The sequence below is a fragment of the Cydia splendana genome, chromosome 22 (genome assembly GCF_910591565.1).
Source record: "Cydia splendana chromosome 22, ilCydSple1.2, whole genome shotgun sequence".
Taxonomy (NCBI): Eukaryota; Metazoa; Arthropoda; class Insecta; order Lepidoptera; family Tortricidae; genus Cydia; species Cydia splendana.
Window position 1 is genome coordinate 2,672,290 of NC_085981.1, and position 27,232 is coordinate 2,699,521.

General features: G+C 37.3%; 2 protein-coding genes across 2 annotated transcripts in view; one reads left to right on the plus strand and one right to left on the minus strand.

Moving 5' to 3' along the window:
- The window catches only part of LOC134801454 (vinculin), a 54,868-nt gene extending 43,203 nt beyond the window's left edge, over positions 1–11,665 (plus strand). Inside the window, exons 21-27 of the mRNA XM_063774043.1 lie at positions 33–89; positions 3,095–3,207; positions 3,933–4,023; positions 4,986–5,006; positions 6,578–6,642; positions 7,277–10,915; positions 11,067–11,665. Coding sequence (XP_063630113.1) covers positions 33–89; positions 3,095–3,207; positions 3,933–4,023; positions 4,986–5,006; positions 6,578–6,642; positions 7,277–7,384 — 455 coding nt within the window. The 3' untranslated portion in view covers positions 7,385–10,915; positions 11,067–11,665. The remainder of the gene's footprint in view (positions 1–32; positions 90–3,094; positions 3,208–3,932; positions 4,024–4,985; positions 5,007–6,577; positions 6,643–7,276; positions 10,916–11,066) is intronic.
- A 1,156-nt stretch (positions 11,666–12,821) lies between these two features.
- The window catches only part of LOC134801441 (talin-1-like), an 86,255-nt gene continuing 71,844 nt past the window's right edge, over positions 12,822–27,232 (minus strand). Inside the window, exons 79-84 of the mRNA XM_063774003.1 lie at positions 25,823–25,909; positions 17,697–17,817; positions 15,507–15,619; positions 14,106–14,196; positions 13,427–13,491; positions 12,822–13,009 (exon numbers count right to left, since the gene is read on the minus strand). Coding sequence (XP_063630073.1) covers positions 12,911–13,009; positions 13,427–13,491; positions 14,106–14,196; positions 15,507–15,619; positions 17,697–17,817; positions 25,823–25,909 — 576 coding nt within the window. The 3' untranslated portion in view covers positions 12,822–12,910. The remainder of the gene's footprint in view (positions 13,010–13,426; positions 13,492–14,105; positions 14,197–15,506; positions 15,620–17,696; positions 17,818–25,822; positions 25,910–27,232) is intronic.

Sequence of the window (27,232 nt, forward strand, 5' to 3'; positions counted from 1 at the left end):
TTACAGTATACTAATAATATGGGTATGTATAGACTCCCTGCGTGCCAAACAGGACTTCTCAAATACAACCTACCGCGCGCTTCTATATAGTATGTACGACATATATGTACGCCCGAACACAGACATTATACCATTAGTTCACAGTGTGAGAGCTATTGTACATATACATAAAATAAAAAAAGTACTTATTGATTGGATAGGTACTTAACTACTTATGTAAGAAGAAGCTTAAAATAATAAGAAACACTATATTTTGCTATAATGTCAGCAATATTCTTAATCTACGCAAATTATACTATCAGGGTTATTCCCAGCTGTTATTGTTGTTGTTATGAGAAAAAAAATCAGTTGTTACCAGTTACCGATCGAGTTACGCTCTCCCTTTTAAACGACATGTTGTAATAACTTGAAACTTGGCATTAACATTAAAGTAACATATACAAGGTGCTCACGAGGAATGCGAAAAATTTTTACCACGCATTTCTGAGGTCAAAAAAAAAAAAAAGAGTTTTGGTCAATTTCGCCAAAAAAATTTTTTTTTGTTTTGTTTTTAAATTTTTTTGAATGTATTTGTACATAAAAAGTAAATGTTATTGGTAAACTTGTTACTTAAAGGATTTCTACTTTTTTTTTCGTAAATCCTAGATTTTGCAAAGTGTTACTTGTCACTTTTTGACATCTATCAATAAGGATATTTAGACTACGTCACATAGTAGCAACATCGCCATTAAGAAGGCGTTTTGCACTATATAACAATAAAACTTGTTATTTTTTTAATTGGTAATATTTCTGAAACTAGGCGAATTTAAAAAAGTTTATAGGACATTTTTGTCTCTAAATATGATAAGGAATACGCTGTTAAAATTATTCGGGTTCCTCATGTTACACCGTGTATCTTTGTCTGGTATAAAACTATTACACAGTAAAACTCCTAGAACTTCTTGTGACTCGTAAGTCGTAACATCTGGGAATAAACCTTAGGCCGCAGGTTGGGCGCCGCTGTCATCCAAAACAGATTAATTTAAGTCTATACATTCTGATCGAGTCACTCGCGCCTCTCGATCAAAATGTATACTTGAATAAATCTATTTTGCGGGTATACACCCTCTTGCCAGAATTTCAATTGCCATAATTTCATTTGCCATAATAGTCAAAAGCCATTATATTGTTTCCCATAATTACATATGCAATACTTATTGTTTACTATATTAGTCACGTGCCAGAAACTTTGTTTCCCATAAAATCAATTTCAATAATATCATTTGTCATCATCATTGTAAGCCATAATTATCACTAGCCATAATATAATTTTTTTACAGAAACCAAATGCTACTAGAAAAATGGGTTAGGTTAGGTTTGAACTGCGACCTTTACAGAAAAGTAATGCTACTGGAAAAGTGGGTTAGGTTAGGTTTGAACTGCGACCCTTACAGAAAAGAAATGCTACTAGAAAAGTAGGTTAGGTTAGGTTTGAACTGCGACCCTTACAGAAAAGAAATGCTATCAGGTAAGTGGGTTAGGTTAGGTTTGAATCGCGACCCTTACAGAAACCAAATGCTACTAGAAAAATGGGTTAGGTTAGGTTTGAACTGCGACCCTTAAAGAAAAGAAATGCTATCAGAAAAGTGGGTTAGGTTAGGTTTGAATTGCGACCCTTACAGAAACCAAATGCTACTAGAAAAATGGGTTAGGTTAGGTTTGAACTGCGACCCTTACAGAAAAGAAATACTACTGGAAAAGTGGGTTAGGTGAGGTTAAATATTCTATTTAATATAATTATTACAATTAATAATATGGACAACAACACGTATGGCACTCGTACGTTCTGGAATCTAATAATCGGGTAAACAAAGAGTATGTCACATCATTTTTATGGTAAACAAACAATTCGGGCAAATAAAATTCGGGCATATGAGTATTATTTTATATAATTTTCGGACAAACAATAGACAACCTATTTTGCGCTGCCGCGAGCGTGCATCCAGTCCGCAGCCTTATGGCTCGGCCACGACATTGAGCGACTTGCGACGGTGGCAGCGATAACCATAGGTGGGAACGAAAGGCCCGATCGCTGTGTCTCCCTCCAACCTATGGTAATCGCTGCCGCCGTCGCAAGTCGCGCAATGTCGTGGCCGAGCCGTTAGGGAGCGTAGCCGTGAACGCCAATCGAAAAGGCGTCTAAGACCGCATTCACGGATATATGGTGCTTCTAGCGTGGGACAGACGTGAACTGCACTAATAGTGGCCTATATCTGTCTGCTATAAAATCATACATGTAAATATCACATCATATCATGTCTGTATATATCGCTATCATATAATCGTTGTCTGCCCACCGCCTTCCGGACAGTGGTCGCTATGAATCTGAGTGGTAAGTTGCTTGTTGCAATGTGGACCCTGTGTGTATGTGTTTAGAGTTTATTTTAGCTGTAAGTAGATAGTAGCAATAATATTTAGGTATATTTATGTACATCTTTTTTATTCTTTTATGTACTGATTTAATTCTTTATAATGATCAATGACTTCAACTATAAAGCGCGGGCCTAATATGGTCGCGCTTTTGTCGTCTAAGTATAGAAGTGCGAGAGTGACGCATACACAATAGACGGTAAAAGTGCAACCATCCATAATGGATAAGCAAATGTTCAGATTCATTCTTTTTAATCTTTGTTTGGATAACGAGTATCAAGACTTTATTAAATTATTTTACGGTTCAGACTTGTTTTAAGTCACTCGCGCGACATGTTTCGGAGAGCCTAGGTCTCCTTTAACACTAACAGTGAAAAATTATTCAATATTATGTAGTATGTCTCACAACAGTTTAAATTCGATTATCAAGACTTTTTCTGAAATGCATTGTGTTCATTTGTTTAGGGTATTTAAATCGTTTTAAACCTATTCAAATTTTTGTCACTCGTATACATTTAAAAATAAACTTGTCATCATTTATTTTCACTAAGTAGTGAATGTTTTTCTGCACAAAATTTTTTGTATCATCATTTTCAAAATAGCCCTTGATTACACTAGCAACACATTATCGTCAATTTAAAACAAACCCTATCTTCATCCCACTAAAGTCCATTGTCCATTGCAGGTAGCAAGCGTGAGCTGATCGCAACGGCGAAGGCGATCGCCGAAGCTTCTGAAGAGGTCACGAGGCTCGCCAAGAAACTTGCGCTGGAGTGTACGGATAAGAGAATTAGGACCGTAAGTATATGACAGTAGAGTTGTTATTTGTTTGTATCGAGTCTTTTAGACGTGGTAATGAAACTGGCTCTAAAGGAAGCAAGAGAATTAGGATCGTAAGTATTAGAGTTGGTTTTTCAACGGAGAAGGCGATCGCCGAAGCTTCTGAAGAGGTCACGAGGCTCGCCAAGAAACTTGCGCTGGAGTGCACTGACAAGAGAATTAAAACCGTAAGTATATCACAGTAGAGTTGTTATTTGTTTGTATCGAGTCTTTTAGACGTGGTAATGAAACTGGCTCTAAAGAACGCCGACAAAAGAATTAGGATCGTAAGTATTTGATATAGAGTTGGTTTTTCAACGGCGAAGGCGAACGCCGAAGCTTCTGAAGAGGTCACAAGGCTCGCCAAGAAACTTGCGCTGGAGTGCACTGACAAGAGAATTAGGACCGTAAGTATATGGCAGTAGAGTTATTGTTTGTTTGATTCGTATCTATCAAAAATACTGCTGTTAAACTCACTGAATTAGGACCGTGAGTACAAAATACTTGTGTCGGTTTTCCTTTAAGTGATACTCGATGTCAGAAGTGGCAATAAGAAAAAACTGGCCAAACAAACGTGATTTTTTGCAATTTTTTTTTTGTGTAATGGCACGGAACCCTTCGTGCGCGAGTCCAACTCGCGCTTGACCGGTTTTTTCTTAGTATTTTATCCGAACATGGGATCTAAATGTCCCGTTTTATTTCAGAACCTGTTGCAAGTGTGCGAGCGCATCCCCACCATCGGCACGCAGCTCAAGATCCTGTCAACCGTCAAGGCTACCATGTTGGGAGCTCAAGGTAACGAAACAGCGAATTATTTTCAACTGTTTCACTATTTTTCTTATTCTGTCTTCTTTTTAATTTTATAAGTAATTAGTAATACATAATACCATTTAAGATAATAAAATAGTCCCATTTGAATGAGCTACGAGTTACAATTTTATAAGCCTAAGCACTTTTCATTTTTAAGTCTGTAAAATTGTAAATAAAACTTCAAAAACAAAACTTCAAAAATGTTATGTAGGTACACAAAGTTGTGTACAGGAGTGTTAAGATCTTGTACATGCTTTTAGAAAACGAGGCAATTTTAACTTCTAATTTAATATAATTCAAATCTATCAATTTAAAGTTTTACGACACTCAAACCTTTGTTAAAAATATGTTCATCATGTTAATAGACTATATTAGGTCAAACAAACTGTTCAATTGTTTATTTCGTCTACTTCGGACGAGTTTAGTAAGATTATTTATTATATGTCTAATAAATACAAGAAAAAATGGTGGTCTAATTTGAATCAATGGTCTTACAAAATAGAATTTAATTTATTTTGTTTTGAAATGGAACGAATTGAAACGAAAGCAACTCTGTTCCATCTAATAATGATTTAATCTTCATTGTAGGAAATTAGTACTATAGTTTGGCCCCGGACTGTCTCATTTCAAACGTAGCCAGTGAGAATCATAAGTAATTTTCCTTTTTCTTACTGACTGACAAGTTGTGTTTGCCAGACGGGGGATAGTAATAGGAGGGGGGACCGCAGAAATGATATGTCAATATCAATCTGATCCTAAAATAATCTGAACAAAAAAATATGTGACTCAGTCGTTCGACCTATTATATAATTCCCGTAGGTAATATAGTAGTTCTTTTCAATCTTACCATGCTTAAACATACAATTTCCCACTTATAGAAATTTAACATTTTGCTCTAATTAAATCTTTTTACTGCTTCGCTAACTATGCTTCTTGCTTCCTAACAGTCGGCATGGCGGATTTCAAAGGTATTTATCGCTGGGCTATGTGGTTGCACCGTGTTCTCATCAAATACACTCACTGTAGTCTAACTCAAGACCAGACATAAACGAGTGTTTGACAAAATGAAACATCGATAAATCTGTTATTGATACGTCACAGATTAATATTTAAAATATGTAACTTTTTATTTATTGTTTTTTGGCATGTTATTGCACCATATATATGAATAAACAGCCAAGTTGCAAAAAAAAAAATACTTCTACTTGCTGTAAATTACCGACAAATTTTAAGAACGCAAATCAATTACAAACTGTTGCATAATTTCTTTATTACTATATTTAGTGTAGGTACCTACTTAAAAATAAAAACGTAAACTGTAGTATACAGTGCCAAAAAAAATTGAAAACTAACAAAATATCAAAGAAAATATCGAATGTGTTGTGTACTTCGCGGTAGCTATGTTATTATACAATGTTATAAATATCTATGATAAAGTCAAGGTAAAATTGATAACAGACATGTCGATATTTCATTTTGTCTATCACTTTATTTTGCCACAATAACTTCTATGTCTGCTTAAGACATTTCGTATAAGCACGGAGGTCACCGTATTTAGCACTCAATCATGTATAGCATTTACACCACACACTTCTCATAGTAAATTAACACTTTGAGTACAGGCACAGGCAGGGTCGCCATGTGAGGTGGGACGTAAAGACAAACACTATCTCAGGAGTATAGGTTTATTCTGATATATGATACTTATGCTAGGGTATATATAGGGTACATGTGAGAGAGTGTGCGTGTCATATATGGTGCACACTACATGGGTACCCGCTCGGCGGGTTCTGTGTTCGTAGTCGCTTTCTTTACAAAGCGGGAAAACGCTGACATCGGCTACTAGCGTAGCGCTATGAAAACGTTGGTAGTGAATGTGTTAAAGTAATTATTTAAGTTTGTACACTGCCTTTAAAAATAGGGCGTATTATAAATATGTGTTGAACCATGAACCATCAAACTAGACGTCGCAAGCAACCTCAATACTATGACAACCATTTTTGCATAACCACTATATAGTGTTAACAAGCAATTTATACACATTAGTGAAAGTGCCTGTCTTACATACAGTTCTTGTTAATAATATAAACATAATATTATGAGCGGGGTAATCATTCGCTGGATTATTCTTAGAGTTTATTTTTTTCTTTTGACAAAACTTCATAATACCATAGAGAAAAAAATACACAGATTGCTCACTCCATACATCAGTATTAGTACCAAAAATACTATTATTTTCACAGTCTATATCTAGCATCGAGTAGCGGAATTATCAGTACTGCTACATCTATTGTCAAGTAGCAGTATTGATAATTCCGCTACTCGATCTAGATGTCGACTGTGAACATAATAGTATTTTTGGTACGAAAACCAACGTATGTACGTAATGTACTAAACAATACTTAAACTAATACGCGACATATGACGCGCGTTACATATGAATATGACGAGCCACGAATCTCCTGCGCAAAACAAACGCCAAAGTGTCATGGGTCATTCGAGTCGGATCAAGTTATTAAATACTAATTTCCTTTTACAGGAAGCGAGGAGGACCAGGAGGCGACAGAGATGCTGGTCGGAAACGCACAAAACCTGATGCAGAGTGTAAGTTATTATATAAACACGACGACCGGTCTGACCTAGCGGGTAGTGACCCTGCCCGCGAAGGCGATGGTCCTGGGTTCGAATCCTGGTAAGGCCATTTATTTGTGTGATGAGCACAGATATTTGTTCCTGAGTCATGGATGTTTTCTATGTATTTAAGTATTTGTATATTATATATATCGTTGTCTGAGTACCCACAACACAAGCCTTCTTGAGCTTACCGTGGGGCTTAATAGACAAATTGTGTTAGAATGTCCCTATAATATTTATTTATTTAAACACAGTGGAGTTTTATATAAACACCGCTTTATTAATTGTATAAGATGCGCCAAACCGAAGAAAAAAAAACATGCCCCCGAGTTTGATAGTTATATTTGGCTCTGTATGCTGCCATTGGTGTCAAGTTTTGTAGTGTAACTTTTGCCAACAAGACACAGCGACATCTACCGGTTCGGCACCGTACGGCGCCAACTTCATTGGCTGCCAAATTCAAAGCAATTCTAATAATTATATTTATTTCTTAGATTTTACATTAACGAATCTTTGCTAAAGTATAAGTTTTATGTGCAATAAAGTGCCATACATACATACATACATATAAGCAAATTTACAATGTTTTTCTTCTTTAATCCAGGTGAAAGAGACAGTAAAGGCGGCTGAAGGCGCCTCCATCAAGATCAGAACTGAGCAGGGTGGCTACAGGCTTCGCTGGGTGCGCCGCTCACCATGGTACCAGATCTAAATGTATGCGAGAAGTAAATGCGATATTTTGTCTTTTGCCACAGCATAAAAATGTACTTCTATACAACCAGATCTGTAAAACCACAGACTAGAATATAAACATACTCCATCAAGATCAGAACCGAGCAGGGAGGCTACAGGCTTCATTGGGAGCGCCGCTCACCATGGTACCAGATATAAATGTATGCGAGAAATAAATGCAATGCTTTGTCTTTTGCCACAGCATAAAAATGTACTTCTATGCAGCCAGATCTGTAAAACCACAGACTAGAATAGAAACATACTCCATCAAGATCAGAACCGAGCAGGAAGGCTACAGGCTTCGTTGGGTGCGCCGCTCACCATGGTACCAGATCTAAATGTATGCGAGAAGTAAATGCGATATTTTGTCTTTTGCCACAGCATAAAAATGTACTTCTATACAACCAGATCTGTAAAACCACAGACTAGAATAGAAACATACTCCATCAAGATCAGAACCGAGCAGGGAGGCTACAGGCTTCATTGGGAGCGCCGCTCACCATGGTACCAGATATAAATGTATGCGAGAAATAAATGCAATGCTTTGTCTTTTGCCACAGCATAAAAATGTACTTCTATGCAGCCAGATCTGTAAAACCACAGACTAGAATAGAAACATACTCCATCAAGATTAGAACCTAGCAGGAAGGCTGGCTTCGCTGGGTGCGTCGTTCACCATGGTACCAGATCTAAACGCACAATTAACGCAATGGTACCAGATCTAAATCCCTACCAAGAATCAATGTAATAGGTGAATGCGTGATACTGATACTGTCAGCTCCCTAATATGTATAGGCTTTTCTATACAGCATTAAGGCGAAGGAAAGGGGTACTTAAGTTGAGTACAAACAGCAACTGTACATCGGTGGACCTTATTATAAAAAGCAAAAGGTCCACCGATGTACACAGTCACAGAATAAATAATAGTACTATGTACAGAAGATTCACTCTCTAACCAAACGCGTCTGTTACGATTAGGACAGATATGACCGCTAGGTGGCGACAGCGCCACGCGCGGCTTATGGCTAGCCACCAAAATTGGTGTGGGACGGATGTACTTGTAGCTACCTGTTGCAAAGCGACGAAATCGCGGAGTGAGCCACGCCTGACACAGTTAACAGTGTGAGCAATGCTACAAGATCTGAATCTCCACAATCAATATATGAATACAATCAACAAACACACAGCATGAAAATGTGTTAGGTATTTAATTTTACTTATATTTTACCAGTTCTGTAAAGCATATAAGTGCAGATTACAATAATATAAGCATATTGAACTCTATCGTCTTAGTTTTAAAGTTCAAAATGTATTTGGAAAGCTGCACGAGATCGCATAATATTTATAGTTATAGCTTATCTCTTATCGTATTATCTTATGTTGTCGTGCTAAAATGAACCTTAATGTACTGCTACATTAAAATTTATTTTTGTACGTTCGATTATGCAATACTAATATTTTAGTAACACTTTCGTAAGTTAAACATTTTTTACATTTGTGTTCGTTCACCGTCAAGACGTATCAAGATAAATTAAACTTTATGTGTATTGTACAAGGATAAAAATCGCTTGGCGGCTGGCATTTTATTTACAACGAATTTTGTTTTGAACAATGTGTGATGAGGAAAGTAAGTGCCATGTGCTAGTGCTTTATAATGTAATCTAGGTGTAGAAATTGGTCCTAATAAAATGTGGCGTCCCACGGGAAAAGGTACCTTATGGCGGTTGGCGCTTACGCTATTATTAACGTCGCTCCAATATTGCGGCGCTATGCGACGTAAGCGCCAGCCGCCATAGGGTACCTTTTGTCGTGGAACGTCACAAATGTCTTCGAACACTATTAGTATTATTCTGGTTATTACTGAAAATACAAGCGACTCAAAATAAGTACAACTAAATAATTGTTTTGCGACTTGGCCTTCATTTTTCTTGTGTCATATACTGTTTTTAAAGGAACTTTTACAGTACATATGGTGCTATTTGGTGCTACTTTACCGCCCTAGTGCGGTAATTTGCATATTACGTGCCTATGTCGAAGATTTAAAGGGCTACATGTACTGTAAAATGTTGTACTACACACGTGCGAATAGGTAATTTCCTACTTTTCGTACTTGTATCGTAATGTACTATTACGGTATAAATAATTTGGCAGCTAGTAAGTTTTTTTTTCTACTAATGGTGTTCGAAAACCGTATTTTAATTCATATCATGTATTTTTGTATACTATAATTAATTAAATAATGTTACATTTACAAGAATCTGATCTGTTCGTGCTATTTCGTAATATATAATAATATGTATGCATAACATACTATATTAAATGTATAATTATACTTCGTGTCAAATATTTGTATAAAAAAGGTTATTAACTCTTGCTATAGTCATAAGTCAATGACCTTTTTTATTAGTACACATTGGTAAAGAAGTACACTAAGTAGCAGGCCTTTAAATATCCACCCTATGCCTTTGAATATAAGGTTGAATTTTAGGCGCGTTAGTTACAATTAAGAATGAATGTAGTTTAGTAAGAGAGTTATATGGTGCGATTCATTTTGTATTGGACAAAGACAAATAAAAACAGTTTTTAATTTTATATATGAATATAGGTTTATTTTATGGTCTTCCCAATAAGTTGATGTCGTATGACTCAAGTTGTCAATATATATTTTATTTTACAGTCAAAATATTGCTTTAAAGTTTAGACACCTTTGTATGTGTAGGTATTTGTGTACTGTGAAATGTTGCAAGCTTTGTTTTCTGAATGTTGAATAAAAGCTTTCAGTATTATGTGAAAATTTCCTGCCGGAATTTTACTTGAAAAATGTTATCTTTCTTGTAAAAAATGTGTTCATAACATTTTTCACAAGAAAGATAAAAAAAAATTACAAGACGTAGGGATCAAATTTCAGATGTTAACTTAAGAAACAGTGTCCTTAAAGTAGTACATTCATTTAATTACAATTATCTTGCTGCGATATAAAATGTCACCTTATTGGTCGTTTTGATTACATGCGTGTCCTAAAAAAAGGACATTGGGCTATACTACTACTGTATGTACTGTACGGTCTTACGGCGTTATTTATAAACTCCTGTCAAGTCTAACAAGCCATTGATAATCGTTTGTCCGTATCTATCATTTAGACATTTGTGTTTTAAATGGTAATAAAATTTAACATAAGATTGCTTAGTTTTATAAAGGGGTTTAGTTGTGACGTTTCACAGTATTAGAAAATAAACAGTATGTCTTCCGGTTGTGATGTCCCATATATGGTATATAATGTACTATTGTACTTGTATTTATCAGACAGGCTTAGCCTCGCCTTATGATTCGCCTTGAGAGATTGTCTTGTACAAAATGAAATAATGTATATTTTTGTATGATCGTGTGATTGGTATACTAATGAGAATAGGTATGGGTTTGTATATATTCTGTCTTTGCAAGCGAAATTATTAGGTTTTTATGTGTGTCCTAAAAAAAGGACATAATGATTCTGTTTAACAGTAAATATGGAGTTAACTTGTTTTTTTTTTGTTTATTTAGAACACAAACAGTCGTAATCAGCATATTACATACTATTGGACACAATGTACAGAGACAAAGATAATATAAAAAAATAGACCTGGAGGTTCATGAGTAGGTATAAACAACGTTAACAAGATAAGATAAGATTGTTTTTGAATAATTGACCGTATCCATCAGTTTTAACTGTTTTTTGTCCTAAAAATAGGACATTTCGGTCTTGCCAGGCCTTGTGTCATAGTTTATCTTTGTATGCTTGAGCACTGATGAGTGCATCCCTACATCCTTACTTTCAAGTCACTTAGTATTGACATGTTTGGACAGCCAACATTTTAGAGTAGCATACGAAAGGTTAACCTTACTTGCCAGGAATGTACAATTAGCTCCAGAGTTAGTTGACCCCCTGCAAACAAATTTCTATGTAGGAGGGGGGCGGGGGGTCAGTTATCTCTGCGGCTGACTGTACTATACTTTTTATAGTATTTTTTTGTAGTCTTGCACACCTTACCTTGACTCTTATAATATAACCTTTTCACCAGTAAATAATGGCGTGAAAAAGGTTAAGTACATTATACATAGTAAATAGCTTTAAGTGTATTTAATATAGAAGATTAGTATTTAACTTAATGTAGGAAATGTGCTAAATTGTCACTAAATTTTAATAATAGCGTGATTTATTAATATTTTATAACTTTTTGTTGCCTTATTGATTATTATTTATTCTAATAAAGGATTATTTTTACTTTGGGCTTTTATTTCATTTTATTTATTTTAATTTGGTAGCTTTTCGGCTTAGATATAATGTAAATAAGAATATATTGCTTATTTACAACCTGCCCCCGTAGCACGGTCGCGTTTTTATCGCTTGTCACCATGCCTGTCACGTTCTAACAAGTATGTAAGTGCGAAAGGGACGCGCATAGTGATAGGCGATAAAAATGGAACCGTGCTGAGCCCGCTGATTTCGCTCTTTAGGGCCACTTTCACCATTCCACTAAACCTGGAATTACCATGGTTACCAGTACAATTTGACATAGGGTTAACGGTTTAACCGCTTAACTCCGGGTTAGTGGGTTACTTGCTTACTTGCACCATGCAAGTGGGCCTTAAAGTGAGTGCATAAGGTTTAATTTTGTTTGCGCTTGGTCGCCTTGATATATGAATATTTAATTCTATAATGGATATCAAGGCGCTTTGCATGAGGAATTACGTACGTTGACCCGATTTTTCCTATCTCTATCGCACGCGCGTAAATTATATTTCTGTCCCGCCCATGATGCCGGCGGTTAATGGCACTGCGAGCAGCACAGCAATATAATTATACGCGTGCGATAGAGATGGGAACAGCCGGTTCAAAGTGCGAAATTCCTTGCGTCCTTTCTTTAGCACATAAATTATATATACTTAAGAAATTATTATTTATACGAGATAGTTTCCACTTGGCCTAAAAAGTAGTTTCATTTTAAACCCAATTGTTTTATCGCAATTTCATTATAGGTACAGTCGCCATTAGATATATCGGAGCAGCCAAGGTGCTCATAAATATCTGAACATGCACTCTAACGCCTTGATAATACAGGTGTGTTTAGATGTTTGTGGGCACCTTGGCCGCTCCGATATATCTGATGGCCACTACGCATTAAATTTTAGCTAAATGGTTGATATTAACCGTAGGCTAGGCGCTGTTAGATGTGCTGAATTAGTAATGTAATATAACGATTAAAGAAAATTATAATATTTATTCTTATATATAACCTACTTGGTTTTATTTATGGACCTAAGAACAACATACTTTTACGTATAAAATATTTGGTACCCTTCATCAGAAATAGTTTTTGCAGCAGCCACGTGCGGATAAACATTCGATTATATGTTTTTGTAATAAAATCCGGATTAGGTAAAATATAAAATCTTTATTAAATTAAATTACAAATGGCACTTGTAAACATTTCAACTTATTGCTACGTATACATCTTTGGTCCCCTCGTCAGTGGTAGTTTTTGCGAACCCAGCGCATCTTCGGTCCGCCGCGCTGAGAGCGGATTTTAACTGATGCGCTCGCCGCTGCCTTCACTACGTCTTGGATCTGCATAAGGAAAAAAAAAATTAGATTACACTCACTTGTATTTTTAGTCGCTATTGGCGACATGTTTCGGGCCCATCGGGGGTCCTTCTTCAGGCACGAGTGCTCGCAGCGGCTTCACAAACATGTCGCCAATAGCGACTAAAATACAAATGAGTGTAACCGGTAGCCGTTGTGATCTAAATATGTTGAAATATGTGTCAGGAAAGTATAATTTATGAAAAAAAATGATGAATGTAATTATATAGGTACTTATGTGGACTCCTCAAAATGATGAGCCAATCAAACAATCTCAAATTTAATATTATCACGTGTTGAACACTTACTAAATAACTAGGGTCGAAAACCGGTATATTTTTTACGTAATTATGAGGTGAACATATAAAAAAAAGTTAAGTTCAATTAGGAAAATGTACTTACGCTCATCATCAAGTTCTGGGCATTTCCTATCAGCATGTTCATCGCCTCAATGTCCTCTTCAGAACCTGGAAGAAATCGCATTCATTAGTAAGTCTAGTCCATTACATTAATTAGAAGGATTGTACAAGATTGCCTACTCTTCTAATATAATGACACCTACTTATGTATGTCATTTATAATGAACTACAATCTTTATTATACAAATGTAGAGAATTATAATATTCCTTATGCGACGTCTTAGAAAACTATTATTATAAAAAATCATATGAACATCGTCTTTTAACTTTACATCCCCTCTTTCCACCCTGGTACTGCCAAGGGCTTGGCACAAATCACGCGAGGTTCGATAGGGGGAGGGGGGTCACGAAAAAAATCACGACAGATCACGATATCTACCACATGAGTAGATACTTTTTCTCGGTTTCGTTAAACATAGATCTTCACTCCTAACTCCAAAACAGCGAGTCTGTCTTACGAAATATAGGAGCGCGTGGTCGAATTATGTCGAATGACAAAATTTCAAAAAAATACACGTGAGGTTATGTGGGCGAGGGGGGGTAGCCGAAAACCTCACCAAACATCACCAAGGGGGAGGGAGGGGTCAAAAAGTAGCCGAAAACACCTCGCGTGATTTGTGCACAACCCCCAACGAGGGGTTGGAAGACGTGTTGTCACTCACCTTGGTGTCCTAAGAAAGATCCCTTGACAGTCGTCAACATCTTCAGTTGGCCACTGATGGTAGGGATCTGGTCACACACTTGCAGCAGATTCTGTAAACAAAACGAATATTGGTTAACAATTAACATAAAAATATAAAGCAGTCTAGGGAAAGATGCTAAAGTGGATTTGTAAAATTGAGGTAAGTAGTAGGGTGTTTCATTTTTCCGAATTTTCGATTTTCATCTGACTTTGCTCGAATTCTTGTTCTAACTGATAAAAAAATATTATACGTTAAAAAAAATTAAAATCGGTCAACGTTTAGAGGTTGCACAACATCAACAAAGATTTTTCAAATAACCAACGACTCTACATCGGAGGGTAGAAAATGGTTTAAGCGGCTACCATCAAAGCGGAGAGTAGTGTGATACTGAACCTTCTACATATAAATAAATTTTAAAATTAGTAGTAAACTTGGATTTTGGTTACTCGATAAATGTTCTAATTAAAATTTTTCAATTTTTCCACCTATTTCCAAAGGAAAAGTGCTTTTATCGTGTTTTAGACGCAAAATTCAGATTTTTCATTCGATTTTAGTATCAGTTCATTATATTTTGTCATTTTAGAACAGTTCATTTTCACGCAATGTATGGGGTTCTCACTCTACCTTTTCAACTTGTGCAACCTCTAAACGTTATTCGATTCTTTTGAAAATTGAAATAGATAGTTTTTAGTGTGGGGAGACTCCATTGGTGAGCAAAGTCAGGAAAAATATTACAACTTTTTTTTCTCCATACAAAAGTGAATCACCCTAGTAAGTAGGTACTAATTAACTATCGTCTTCGGTCGACATCTTGATTTTTTACTACCTATTAACTACCTTGTTTTTATAGTACCTACCGATGATAATAGTGTACTTATAGAGAGTTATTGTCATAGTACATTTTGTAGTCACAGTCAATTTACTGCCATCTTTCGACAGATGATTAAAACTTTTAGACCGCCATTTGACTTTGATCCTTACGGCTCATTTAGACGGTGCGAGAACTCGCATGCGAGTTTCATTACATTGCGGGTTTTGATTGGTCGGTTGAATTGGACGTAACCAACAGTCCGCAATGTAACTAAAATCGCATGCGAGTTCGCGCGCCGTTTAAATCAGCCCTTATTCTTTCACTGATATGTGTTCAATTTGTTAAATATCAAAAAGTGTCGCCATCTACTCGAGAATAGGCCAAAGTATGGCGCCATCGCTCGAAAAGATGGCACCAAACCTTATCATGTCAGTGAAAGAATAAGGATCAAAGTCAAATGGCGTTCTAAAAGAATTAACCATCTGTCGAAAGATGGAAGTAAATTGACTGTGACTACAAATTAACTTTGACAATACGCCTCTATTCAAATTCTCTTTGACAGTACTAACCGTTCTTATCCTCATATCCGTACACTCGAGCGCCAGTTTTCGCGCCAATCGCGCTACTTCGTGGGAAGCGGCCACGATCGCCTTCGATGTTGATATCACCTCGCGTTTCTTATCTAAACATGGAGAAACAAGTTAGTAAAATAAGCATGATGTATAGAAAATACAGACATGGGCACATTTCAAAGATACTTAATATATGGTGAAATTGATATAGTGGTTACATATTGTTAGGTATAATAACAGCAAATAGTTTATCTTATCAATATCATTAAATTTGAAAATTCATGTAATTGGAATCTCTATCATGCATTACTTGTAATACCTTTAGGTACCCTATTGTTATTATAAAGGTGATCTCAAATATTTCTTGCTTCCGTTCTCGAAAGAAGAAGAAAATGTCCCTTTTGAAATATTGAAAACGTGAAATTTAAAAAGAAATCGATATCCTGATCGTGATAGAATTTCTGCTGATGCCGATTTCATCATCATCTTCCTCGCGTTATCCCGGCATTCTGCCACGGCTCATGGGAGCCTGGGGTCCGCTTGGCAACTAATCCCGAGAATTGGCGTAGGCACTAGTTTTTACGGAAGCGACTGCCATCTGACCATCTAACCCAGAGGGTAAACTAGACCTTATTGGGGTTAGTCCGGTTTCCTCACGATGTTTTCCTTCACCGAAAAGCGACCAGTAAATATCAAATGATATTTCGATGTTCCGAAAACACTCATTGGTACGAGCCGGGGTTTGAACCCGCGACCTCCGGATTGAAAGTCGCACGCTCTTACCGCTAGGCCACCGCCTTGCCGATTTAATTGTGGATATTAAGGACCGATGACTCAGAATAATGGAATGTATAGGTAATTTATTTATGGCTCTCTCCAGTATGGTTTGTGACTGTGACTGACAGGAGACTTTAAAATTTTATTCGACGACAACAGAAAAAATAATGCGGTAAATATGAAGTGCTGTGAAATTGAGATTTGGGGCCCGTTTCTCAAAAGCTTGTAACTTTCAATACAAGCGGAAGTCCCTTTCTAACAAAAGTTGTCAAAAAGTGACATCAGCTTGTATTACCTACAAGTTACAAGCTTTTGAGAAACGGGCGTTTGGTGCTATGTTGTTATTTGTGCTGTAACATGCTTCGTTCCCATATCCGTTGCCATGTGCATCTTTTGGAGTCTCTTAATGGCTGAACTATCCGTTAAGACTATTCACACTGACGTGAACTGCCGCGGTGATGAGCGAAACGATAAACGTCAAAAAAAATGTTTCTTTTTTATAATAATAAAACACAAGATAATTTAAAATAGTGCATAGTAAACACAAGTGCTGTGATATACACGCATCAGCTCCAAAAGCCGCTAGCGTATAAAAAATTAATTAACTAAAAATAAATTTGAGATTTTAAACATTGAAATTTCATCGGCGCGCAGACGATTTTGATAAGTCGCTCACTTCACCACGGCAATCCCTCTGTCATTATGTGAATCAAATGATCAAATGATTTATTCATTCCTGTATAAAGCCAAGCAACCCAACAGCCAGATGAGATTGATTCGAATTTTTTGTTTGTTTTTCATACCCGAGTCTTCCATCCAACGAGCATTCTGACCAAATTCTGGTTGAAGAAAGTTTGATAAAATAGTTAGTAATAAAATTATATATCCAAAAATAAATTCGAAAATACCCAAAATATAAAAATTACATATATTAACCTACCTATACTTAAAACCAAATTTCTAAAATTACACAGTTTTTTTTTTCAGGCTTAGCTCATGCAACCCTTTTGACATAAAAGACATAAAAGATGATAATATTCTGATGACGTTTAGGACTCATTTAGACATCACGGGAACTCGCATGCGATTTTAGTTTCATTGCGGACCATTGAGGTTACAACAATTCAGCCGACCGATCAAATAACGCAATGTAATGAAACTCGCATGCGAGTTCTCGCACCGTCTAAATGAGTCCCAGGGCTGATTTAGACGACGCGCGAACTCGCATGCGATTTTAGTTACATTGCGGACAATGCGTTGTAATGCGTTCCAATTCAACCGACCGATCAAAACCCGCGCAATGTAATGAAAATAGCATGCGAGTTCGCACGCCGTCTAAATCAGCCCTTAGTTGTAATGCTAACATGTGTAGGTATAAAAATAAATAATACTCGTAGAATTGGAACGTACCGTCATGCATGTGATCCGACAGTTTGGCCATGAGAACAGCCATCCGTTTCGCCACGGCGACTATCTCGTTGTCCCGGGCGGACCACTCGCGGACAGCCGCGTGCAGGTTGAGGGCTGCGTTCTACAAAACAAATTATAATATACTTAACTATGGTCTGTATCTTTAGGTATTTAAAAAAAAGTAAACAAAATCTACCCTCAAATGGCTCCTTAAGCCAGTTGAGGGTAGATGAAAACATTACATGATCAAATAATGTAGGTTAAAGTCAGGTCGTTCAGTGATAGATCCAGGCGGTTTTGTATTTGGTCGGTTAACCAATAAATGTTATAACTACCTGAAAATTTACAAATTGTTTGTTTACTTTTATTTAAATACCTAAAGATACAGACTATAGTGACCCGCCCTGGCTTCGCATGGGTTACACACAACCGTAACAAATTATACACCTAAACCTTCCTCAAGAATCACTCTAGTCTATTGATAAGTCAAAATCGCATGAAAATCCTTTCCTTAGATTTTGAGTTTATCGCGAACATACATACACACAAACAGACAGACGCGGCGAAGGACTTTGTTTTATATAGTGATATTCATAAATTACGTCATTTCAAATTAGGGGGGGGGGGGGGGTCTGGACATCGGATGACGGTAGCATGAAGTAGGAGGAAATGGGGTTATTTGAAGCATGATTTTTGGATGATTATAGGGGGGGGGGGTCCAAAATCGTCAAAAATCGATGACGTAATTTATGGACAGCCCCTATGATTAGGTTCACCTTGGAGATAATTCTCAGGAAAAAGAATCAAACAAAAATGCTAATCAAAATAATTAAAATACTTTTTTTGTTATCTTAAAATTTACTAACACTACCTTTCTTTTTTCATCATGATATTATTATATTATTATTGTAACTGTAAAATTAACTACTTATCTGTAAGAAATAAAGGCTTTTTTATTTTTATATATTTATTATTTATTAATATGATTAAACCGTTGACCAAGACGTCAACTGACGCGCAGGTCTACAGCCCAATATCAAGTCAACCTTCGTGCATTCCAAAGATTTTATGATCGCTCTCTCGTCTCGCTCCGAGCGCCGAACAGAGCGCGCGTGCGCATGCGTAGGTATCGCGTTCGCGCCATTTGTTGCGATCGACTCGAAACAACTTAAATCGTAATGGAGTGTATACAGTGCCATAAAACTCTGTCGAAAAGGGGGTCCCATTTCATGTGTCAGGGACCATGCCAGGGAACCTTCCATAGAAATTGTGTTAAGGGATTGGCTGCTGACATGAAAGCGGGACGGAATAGAACCCACTGTAACAACTGTGAGGTGGATGAAACCGAGGACGAAGACGCTGACGAGGACGAACAAGACTTTAACAAGATCCTCAAGGACATTCAGAAAAAGGTAGGCGCTATTCCCGGCTTCAAGAAGCAATTAGACTCTATTAAACTAAGCATGAATGTCTTATCCGATAAATACGATGCCCTGATTACCGAGCACGCAAAGTCTAAAGAGAAAATAAACGCACTCGAAAAGAATATCTCTACGATAAACAACAAATGTGTTTATTTCGAAAAGCAGAATGTGGCGCTTGAGCAAAAACTGCTTGAATTCGAGCAAGGTACGCGCAAGCATAACATTGAAATTGTCGGCCTTGAAGAACTGCCAGAGGAAAGCTCGATCAGTGTTGTAACCAGACTGGGCGAAAAACTTGAAGTGAATACCGCGGACATCGACTGGGCCCGCCGCAAACCATCAAAAAAACCAGGTGACGACAAACCGGCCTCCATCATCGTCGGCTTTAAGACGTCCGGCGCCGGCTCCCGTGATGCGTGGCTGTCGCAGCGTCGCAAGGTCGCGGAGCTGACGAGCAACATGGTGACCGGCGGCACTAAAACGAATAAAATCTACATAAACGAAGACCTGCCCAAACCGACCCGAGCTTTACTCTGGATTACCAAAAAGAAATTGTACGGCATCTACAGATTCATTTGGATATCCAACGGCAAAGTACTGGTTAAGAAGGCAGAAGGAGACAAGACACTTTGGATGAGATCGGAGAGCGAGGTCAACGACCTACTCAAAGTGAAGTGAAGTGTTTAACTGCTTTGCGTATTGTGCTAATTTTAATTAATAACATTCAATGATCTCACTAGTATTGAGTCAATTAGTGATGACTCAATAAATACTGTTAAGCATGATAATTTTAATTACTGGTTTTCTTCTATAAATAGTTTTAATAACTGCTTATGTATACTCCACGTCAATATTCGTTCTTTAAAGAAAAACTTTGCAGAATTATTGCTAACTATAAATAATAACATTGACCACATCGATATTCTTGTAATTACTGAACCTAATATTAGTTTCTCTTTGTTAAGTTTTTACAGCATAAAAGGTTTTAATCTACATAGTTATACTCGCACAGGCCGCAGCGGGGGTGGGGTTCTTGTTTACACGCGGGAGGGTATCCAAGCGAGCGCGAACCAGACCCCCGCCACTAGCTTGCGATCGGCAGAGTGCGTTTCCATTACCATAAATACTAATAATGAAACAGTGTATTTGTTTTGTGTTTACAGACCACCTAAAATAAGCAAGCAAGATAAAATTATTGAATTCCTTGAAGAGCTCCGGCCATTATTAGAATCCGTACCCTCTAATGCGAATCTTATTTTTTGTGGTGATATAAATATAAACTTATTAAATAAACAGAATAAATATGTTCTAGAGTATGAAACTATTATGACAGAATTTGGCTTAAATAAATGTATTAGTATAGTAACGCGTAGGGAAATAATAATTGATAAGGTTGTAGAATCCTGTTTAGACCATATATACATAAGAACTTCGGTTGAAACGGCACTAATAAGCTCAGCTGTTATAGAGCACAAAATATCGGACCATTATATAAAACCACCATTATTAAATATGGACTGTTTGTCTGAAATAAATGCATTTTTTTTTTTTTTTTTTTTTGACCGAAGCGAAGCGAAGGTCTACGTTTTGACTCGGGCATTTTGCTTTCGTATGTCCGGATGTTCTCCTCTACAGGTCGCAATTCTTAACCGATTCTCGTGAAATTTTGTGACCGAATTTTATGACTAAATAAAATTTTTTTGTCAATCCGGTTTTTGGAAATTTTTAAAAATGGCGGAGTCGTGATACCTGGCGCCTAAACAAATAGTCGTATCGATATCATAAGACTTTTTTCTTTTTGAAACATGTTTACAGAGTTAATAGCAAAAAATGCAGAAAAAAATTATCGCTGGTTTAGGCGGTATTTAGATATTTAATTTTAACTAATTTTAATTTGAGAAGGAGTAGCTAAATTTCGTCAACCCACCTAAGAACTATTTGGCTCAGTTTGTAAACGTTCGCTTTTTCTGTTTGCACAGAGCGTCTGGGTTCGATCCCCAGTAATTGTATGCTGGGATATTATAACTTTTTGTATTTTTTTACACATAAATTTCGTATTGTTTTTCTTTAATTTACTATACACCGTGTTTTTATTGAATTCCGTTAACTTCGGGGTATAGTTAAGTACGTTTATAAGAACTAAATGGCATAGTTAATTTTCAAAAAAAAATTTTTTTTTTGTTTTCTTTTTTGTTTTTTTTTTGTTTAAAAAGTAATTAAATGTAGCATATAGCGTTGTTGTAACACGGGCATTACATTTAACTCAACCAAACAATTGAAATCTGTGACATATCAATGTCATTTCGTACATCAATCGACCGAGATTGTACTTAAGTTTAGTAGCAAATGTATGAACTCATTCTAAACACTAATCAATATGTAAGCCGGCCCTAAGGCAAGTGTACACGCTTGTAGAGGCCTTATAGTAAAAAAATAAATTATGGATTATCTCCGAAATGGACTTAATTAGAACATCGGTGTCTTTGAGAAAGTTACTTGATTTAAGCTCAGGAATGCACCCTTGAAATTAACGGAAATCAAAAAAAACACGGTGTATTTAAAGCTCTTAGCACCATGTTATTTCAAGCTCTGCTCGCGAGGTCTACAGCTCACAGAGCCACTAGTATTATTTCGTGTCAGCTGTGGTGCAGTGGAACCGCGCCCCGGCGAGCGATTTCGGCCGCGCCCGCGCCCATAGCAACGGCGCATCGCCGGTGTCGCGCGGCAGTGGCGCCCTCGGTGGCACAGGTGGCACGAAACGTAAACATTTTGCCAGCGTCGAGTCGCGACGTGTCCTTGACAACCGCAAGGTCAGAGGAATGCTTTTAGAAACAAATTTTGATACCTTGATGTCATTAAATTGCCCAATAGATTTGTATAACGCATTAACACAATTATTTCTAGACATATACAACGATTGCTATGTTTATAAAACGGCTAAGTGTAACACAAGTAGAAATCATAAACCCTGGATTAACGATAATTTAAAGAAAATGGTAATAGAGAGGGATAGATTATTTCACATATGGTGTCATGAACCAAAGAATATGCTAAAGCGACTTAGTTATACTAGGTATAGGAATAAATGTACCAAAGCCATAAATAAAAGTATAAATTCTTATGATAAAAAGTGTATTATAGAATGTAACAATAATATGTGACGTTCCACGGGAAAAGGTACCTTATGAGGGTTTCTAGTTTCGGAGATATTAAATGTTTTGTAAAGAGGTGAAAAAATGCTCAATTTTTTTTTATTGTGTGATCTGAAACCTTAATGCGTAACGTTTGTTTACCTGTTTTTATTTTTGTTATAAGTTAGTTATAAGCCTAGTAATGTCGTCTCAGAGTTTAGTAGAAAAGGTACCTTATGGAAAAAAGATTGAAAATTCCCAAAAAAACTAGTCAATACGGGAAAAGAAGTTTGGTAGAAAACTGTATTAGCATTCTGCAAAACTAATTTGATAATTTCAGTTCTGGTTGGGGCGCCTCGCAAATATTATAACCGTACATAGACCGACATCACAAATCCAAGTAGACTGCTATTATACCAAAGTTACTCTCGTCAAGTCTTTCTTAACTAAAATAATCTTCATTTGGTTTGGTCGCATGCAGTAAATCAGCCATTGGTTTGCTGAAAAATGCCAATACCCGACGCATTACCTTATGGAATATCTGAGGTCATTGAACCTCAATGCCGCTTATCTTCAATAGCAACCGAAATATATTATTGATAAGAAATAGACGATTTATACCATCTTAACCCCAAAATATTATTAGTTTATCCTAACTGTTCCATCATCATCATGCCTCATCATGTAACTTGACCACAAGGTACCTTTTCATTACATACAAATTATTGGTCTTTTTTAAGATTATTATGACGAAGAACTAATTAAATTGGGGGCAGTTTAATGTAAATTAATATTTTCTATTCATAAAAGATAAACTATAATATGATTGATATTTTGTAGTGATGTATTATTAGATTTATTTCCATAAGGTACCTTTTCGTAAATGTATGGAGCAAATACTGTTATTGTTATGTAAGTTTAAAGTGGCATAAGGTGTTAAATATAGTATTTAGTTGGGGTTTTAGGATTTATTTCATTTGAATGACAGAATTTCTTTCATATGTGCTCAGAAAAATTGATTGTGTGTCACATTAAAAGTAAAAATATTCAATTTTGTGATTTTATATGAAAAAGTCAGAAAATACATTTTCACCTCTAAATCGGTATTGTTTTTTGCTTAAACTGTCTGTCAGTGTCGTTTTCTAATAGATAAAATTTAAATCTTGAGAGCTCATTGCAATCAATCGTGAAAATGAAATAAAACTTTATTTTCAAGAGATTGGTTAGTATACACATAAATCAGTCGATATCAAAAGTTTCTATTTGCATTACAGAACAAGTCGCAATATTTTTTTAATCTCAGATATATAAGGCATTATTATTTGTAGTCAACTATGTAACTTACTTCAGGAACATAGTTTTTTAGGCGGCTAAACTTAAAACTTCTCTATCGTAAAGTTGCTCATTTCACAACATTATTTTCAAAAAATCATATCTCTGTAACTACGCAACCTAGAAGGTTGATCTTTTGTGTTATCGATAGCTTATTTATTGTAGATTACTGGGGTATGCATAACTCCATACCCGCCATAAGGTACCTTTGACCGTGGGACGTCACATATTAAGAAATTATGGGAAAGGATACATATATTGTTAGGAAAAGATAGTAAAAATTTAGATGATACGAGTATAATACACTCAAACATGCAAGGTATGGGTGATGACAAATATGTATGTAACAAGTTTGCCTCTACTTTTACCGAAGAGATTGTAGAGATTAAACATAAGTGTAATGACACCTGGATTGATAGGGATAATTATGTTATAAAGTCTGACGTGTGTATGAGATGGCAGCCCGTAAATAGTCATCAAGTTAGAAAAGTTGTCAAAAACATGAACGCAAACAAATCTCCGGGCAGCGATCTGATACGCATGTCTGACATAAAACTCGTCGCAGGCAAAATAAGTCCTGTTCTTGCTAGGCTGATTAATTTATCTGTAAAACATCATAAATTCCCTAATAAACTAAAAGAAGCTATACTTCGTCCGATTTACAAAAAAGGAGATCGTACATCTTTTTCTAACTACAGACCTATTGCAATATTATCCAGTATCGATAAAATTATGGAAAAATGTATAACTGATCAGCTTAGTTCCTATCTTAGTAAAAATAATGTCCTAACTCCCAGTCAACACGGTTTCCAAAGAGGAAAAAGTACCTCAACTTTATTATCAAAATTTACAGATGAAATTAATAATTACCTGAATGATAAAAAAGTAGTATTAGCCGTATTCTTTGATTTCAAAAAGGCGTTCGATACTTTAGAATCGAACACCTTATTGAAGGCTATGCACGAGTGCGGAGTGAGCGAGCCGCTGAACACATGGTTCCGCGACTATCTCACCTCGCGCTCCTACAAAGTCAGAGTCGGGAACTCCTATAGTCGTGAGTGTGCCGTGGAGTGTGGGGTGCCTCAAGGCTCGGGCTGTGGTCCTGTCTGCTACTTGATGCACGTTAACAGCTTGTGCGGTGTGCTGCAGCATTGTTCAGCGCACATGTTCGCAGATGACCTATGCGCCCTGCGCGCGGGCACTGACCTTGAGGACACTTTTCGTCTAGTGCAGGAAGACATAAACTCAGTCGTTAAGTGGTCTCACGACAATGGAATAGTTCTCAACTCTAATAAAACCAAGTTCTTATTAATTCACTCACCATACTTACCAATTAAGAATAACACTTCCAAATTATATGCCCATACTTTCCATTGCTTTCACCTAAACAATTATAACTGTAACTGTGAACCTATACAACAAGTAGAATGTATTACTTACCTTGGAGTCAAAGTAGACGAACACCTCTCCTGGTCATATCATGTTAATTTTATTTATGAAAAACTTAGAGTATTATTAGGTAAGTTCTTTCACTTAAAATTCAAAGTTCCTATTAGCACTCTTAAATGTTTATATGTGTCACTTGTAGATTCAATACTGAGTTATGCTCTTGACAGCTATGGGCTCACAACTAAGACCAATATCGATAAATTAGAGAATATGCAGATTAGATTTTTAAAATTACTTGTCAGCCATAAAACTAAACTCAAATGTAAAGGTAACTACAGACTTCTTTTCAAAATTTGCAATATTTTACCGGTCAGTTTAAAACATAAATACTTACATGCGGTCAATAACCATAGTTACCAAGAGCCTAACTCAGCTGATTCCTTAACACCAGTTAAACATACATACATCACAAAGGCTGTGACTTCAGGTAAACTATCCGTTCCTAGAATTAATAATTACTACGGGGATAGAACCCTTAGGAAAAGAATTCCATACTTACTTAATAGTTTGCCTGAAGCCATAAGACGTGAAAATAATAAGCCTAAATTTAAAACTATGTTAAAAAAACACTACCATAATAATATATTGTAATAATTTAAACATTAAGTACATACAAATTAAGTTAATAACTAGAGACTGATGACCCCGCAGTCAAACTCACTGATGAGTTTTGCGGGGCTATGCCTATCTTTAAGAATATCTTGTATTTTTTATTAAATAAATAATAAAATAAAAAAATATGATAAATGTCACCACCCTTCCCCCTTAGTACTGACTGCACTGCACTTACGTATATAGGTTGATCAGTTTCTCGCTGTTTCTGGAAGATCATCTCACCGCCGAGCACGGATTCCACCTCCCCTGTGGCACGCAGGATCTGGAACACCAATCCAAACATTAGGTCTACGTGGAATTGAATTAATCCTAGGGTGATACCATTAGGAATGGACAAGGACCACTAATAAAATCATAAACAGAGTAGAATAGGAATTATGCGCGTTGGAGGGTCTAATTTCACCTTGTGACCTAAATAAAATAGTCAAACAGTGAATGTCAAACACTTCACGCCAATAACCTGGCGCTGTCCACGCGCAAACCCTTGAACGTAAAAGGGTCTGATAACTTTGCCCCGCAGCTTATTACTTAGCAGGGGCCCCTTGATATGCTGCCCCTTACAACTCGCTGAGGGCATGCTGAGGGTTAGTTAGCCTTTGATAATATCATCTCACCTCAGTGATGTTGTCCCTCCAGTCAGGCAGCTTGCTAGCCCGCAGGGTCCGTGTCGGCTCAGCCTCTTTAAGCTTCTGCTGCGCGGCTGTCAGAGCTCGCATGAGCTCTGGGTCGCGTTGGGCGTTCTGTGATGACATGCTGACGTTGATCAACCTCATGGAACTAGGGTCATGTGTCTCACCTCAGTGATGTTGTCCCTCCAGTAAGGCAGCTTGCTAGCCCGCAGGGTCCGCGCCGGCTCAGCTTCTTTGAGCTTCTGCTGCGCGGCTGTCAGAGCTCGCATGAGTTCTGGGTCGCGCTGGGCGTTCTGTGATAACATGCTGACGTTGATCAACCTCATGGCCTCAGGGTCATGTATCTCACCTCAGTGATGTTGTTCCTCCAGTCTGGCAGCTTGCTTGCCCGCAGGGTCCGTGCCGGCTCAGCCTTTTTAAGCTTCTGCTGCGCGGCTGTCAGAGCTCGCATGAGCTCTGGGTCGCGTTGGGCGTTATCTGATGACATGCTGACGTTGATCAACCTCTTGGCCTCAGCGTCATGTATCTAACCTCAGTGATGTTGTCCCTCCAGTCAGGCAGCTTGCTAGCCCGCAGGGTCCGTGCCGGCTCAGCCTCTTTGACCTTCTGCTGCGCGGCTGTCAGAGCTCGCACGAGCTCTGGGTCGCGCTGGGCGTTCTGTGATGACATGCTGACGTTGATCAACCTCATGGCCTCAGGGTATATACCTCACCTCAGTGATGTTGTCCCTCCAGTCAGGCAGCTTGCTAGCCCGCAAGGCCCGCGCCGGCTCAGCCTCTTTGAGCTTCAGCTGCGCGGCTGTCAGGGCTCGCATGAGCGCTGGGTCGCGCTGGGCGTTCTGTGATGACATGCTGACGTTGATCAACCTCATGGCCTCAGGGTCATGTATCTCACCTCAGTGATGTTGTCCCTCCAGTCAGGCAGCTTGCTAGCCCGCAGGGTCCGTGTCGGCTCAG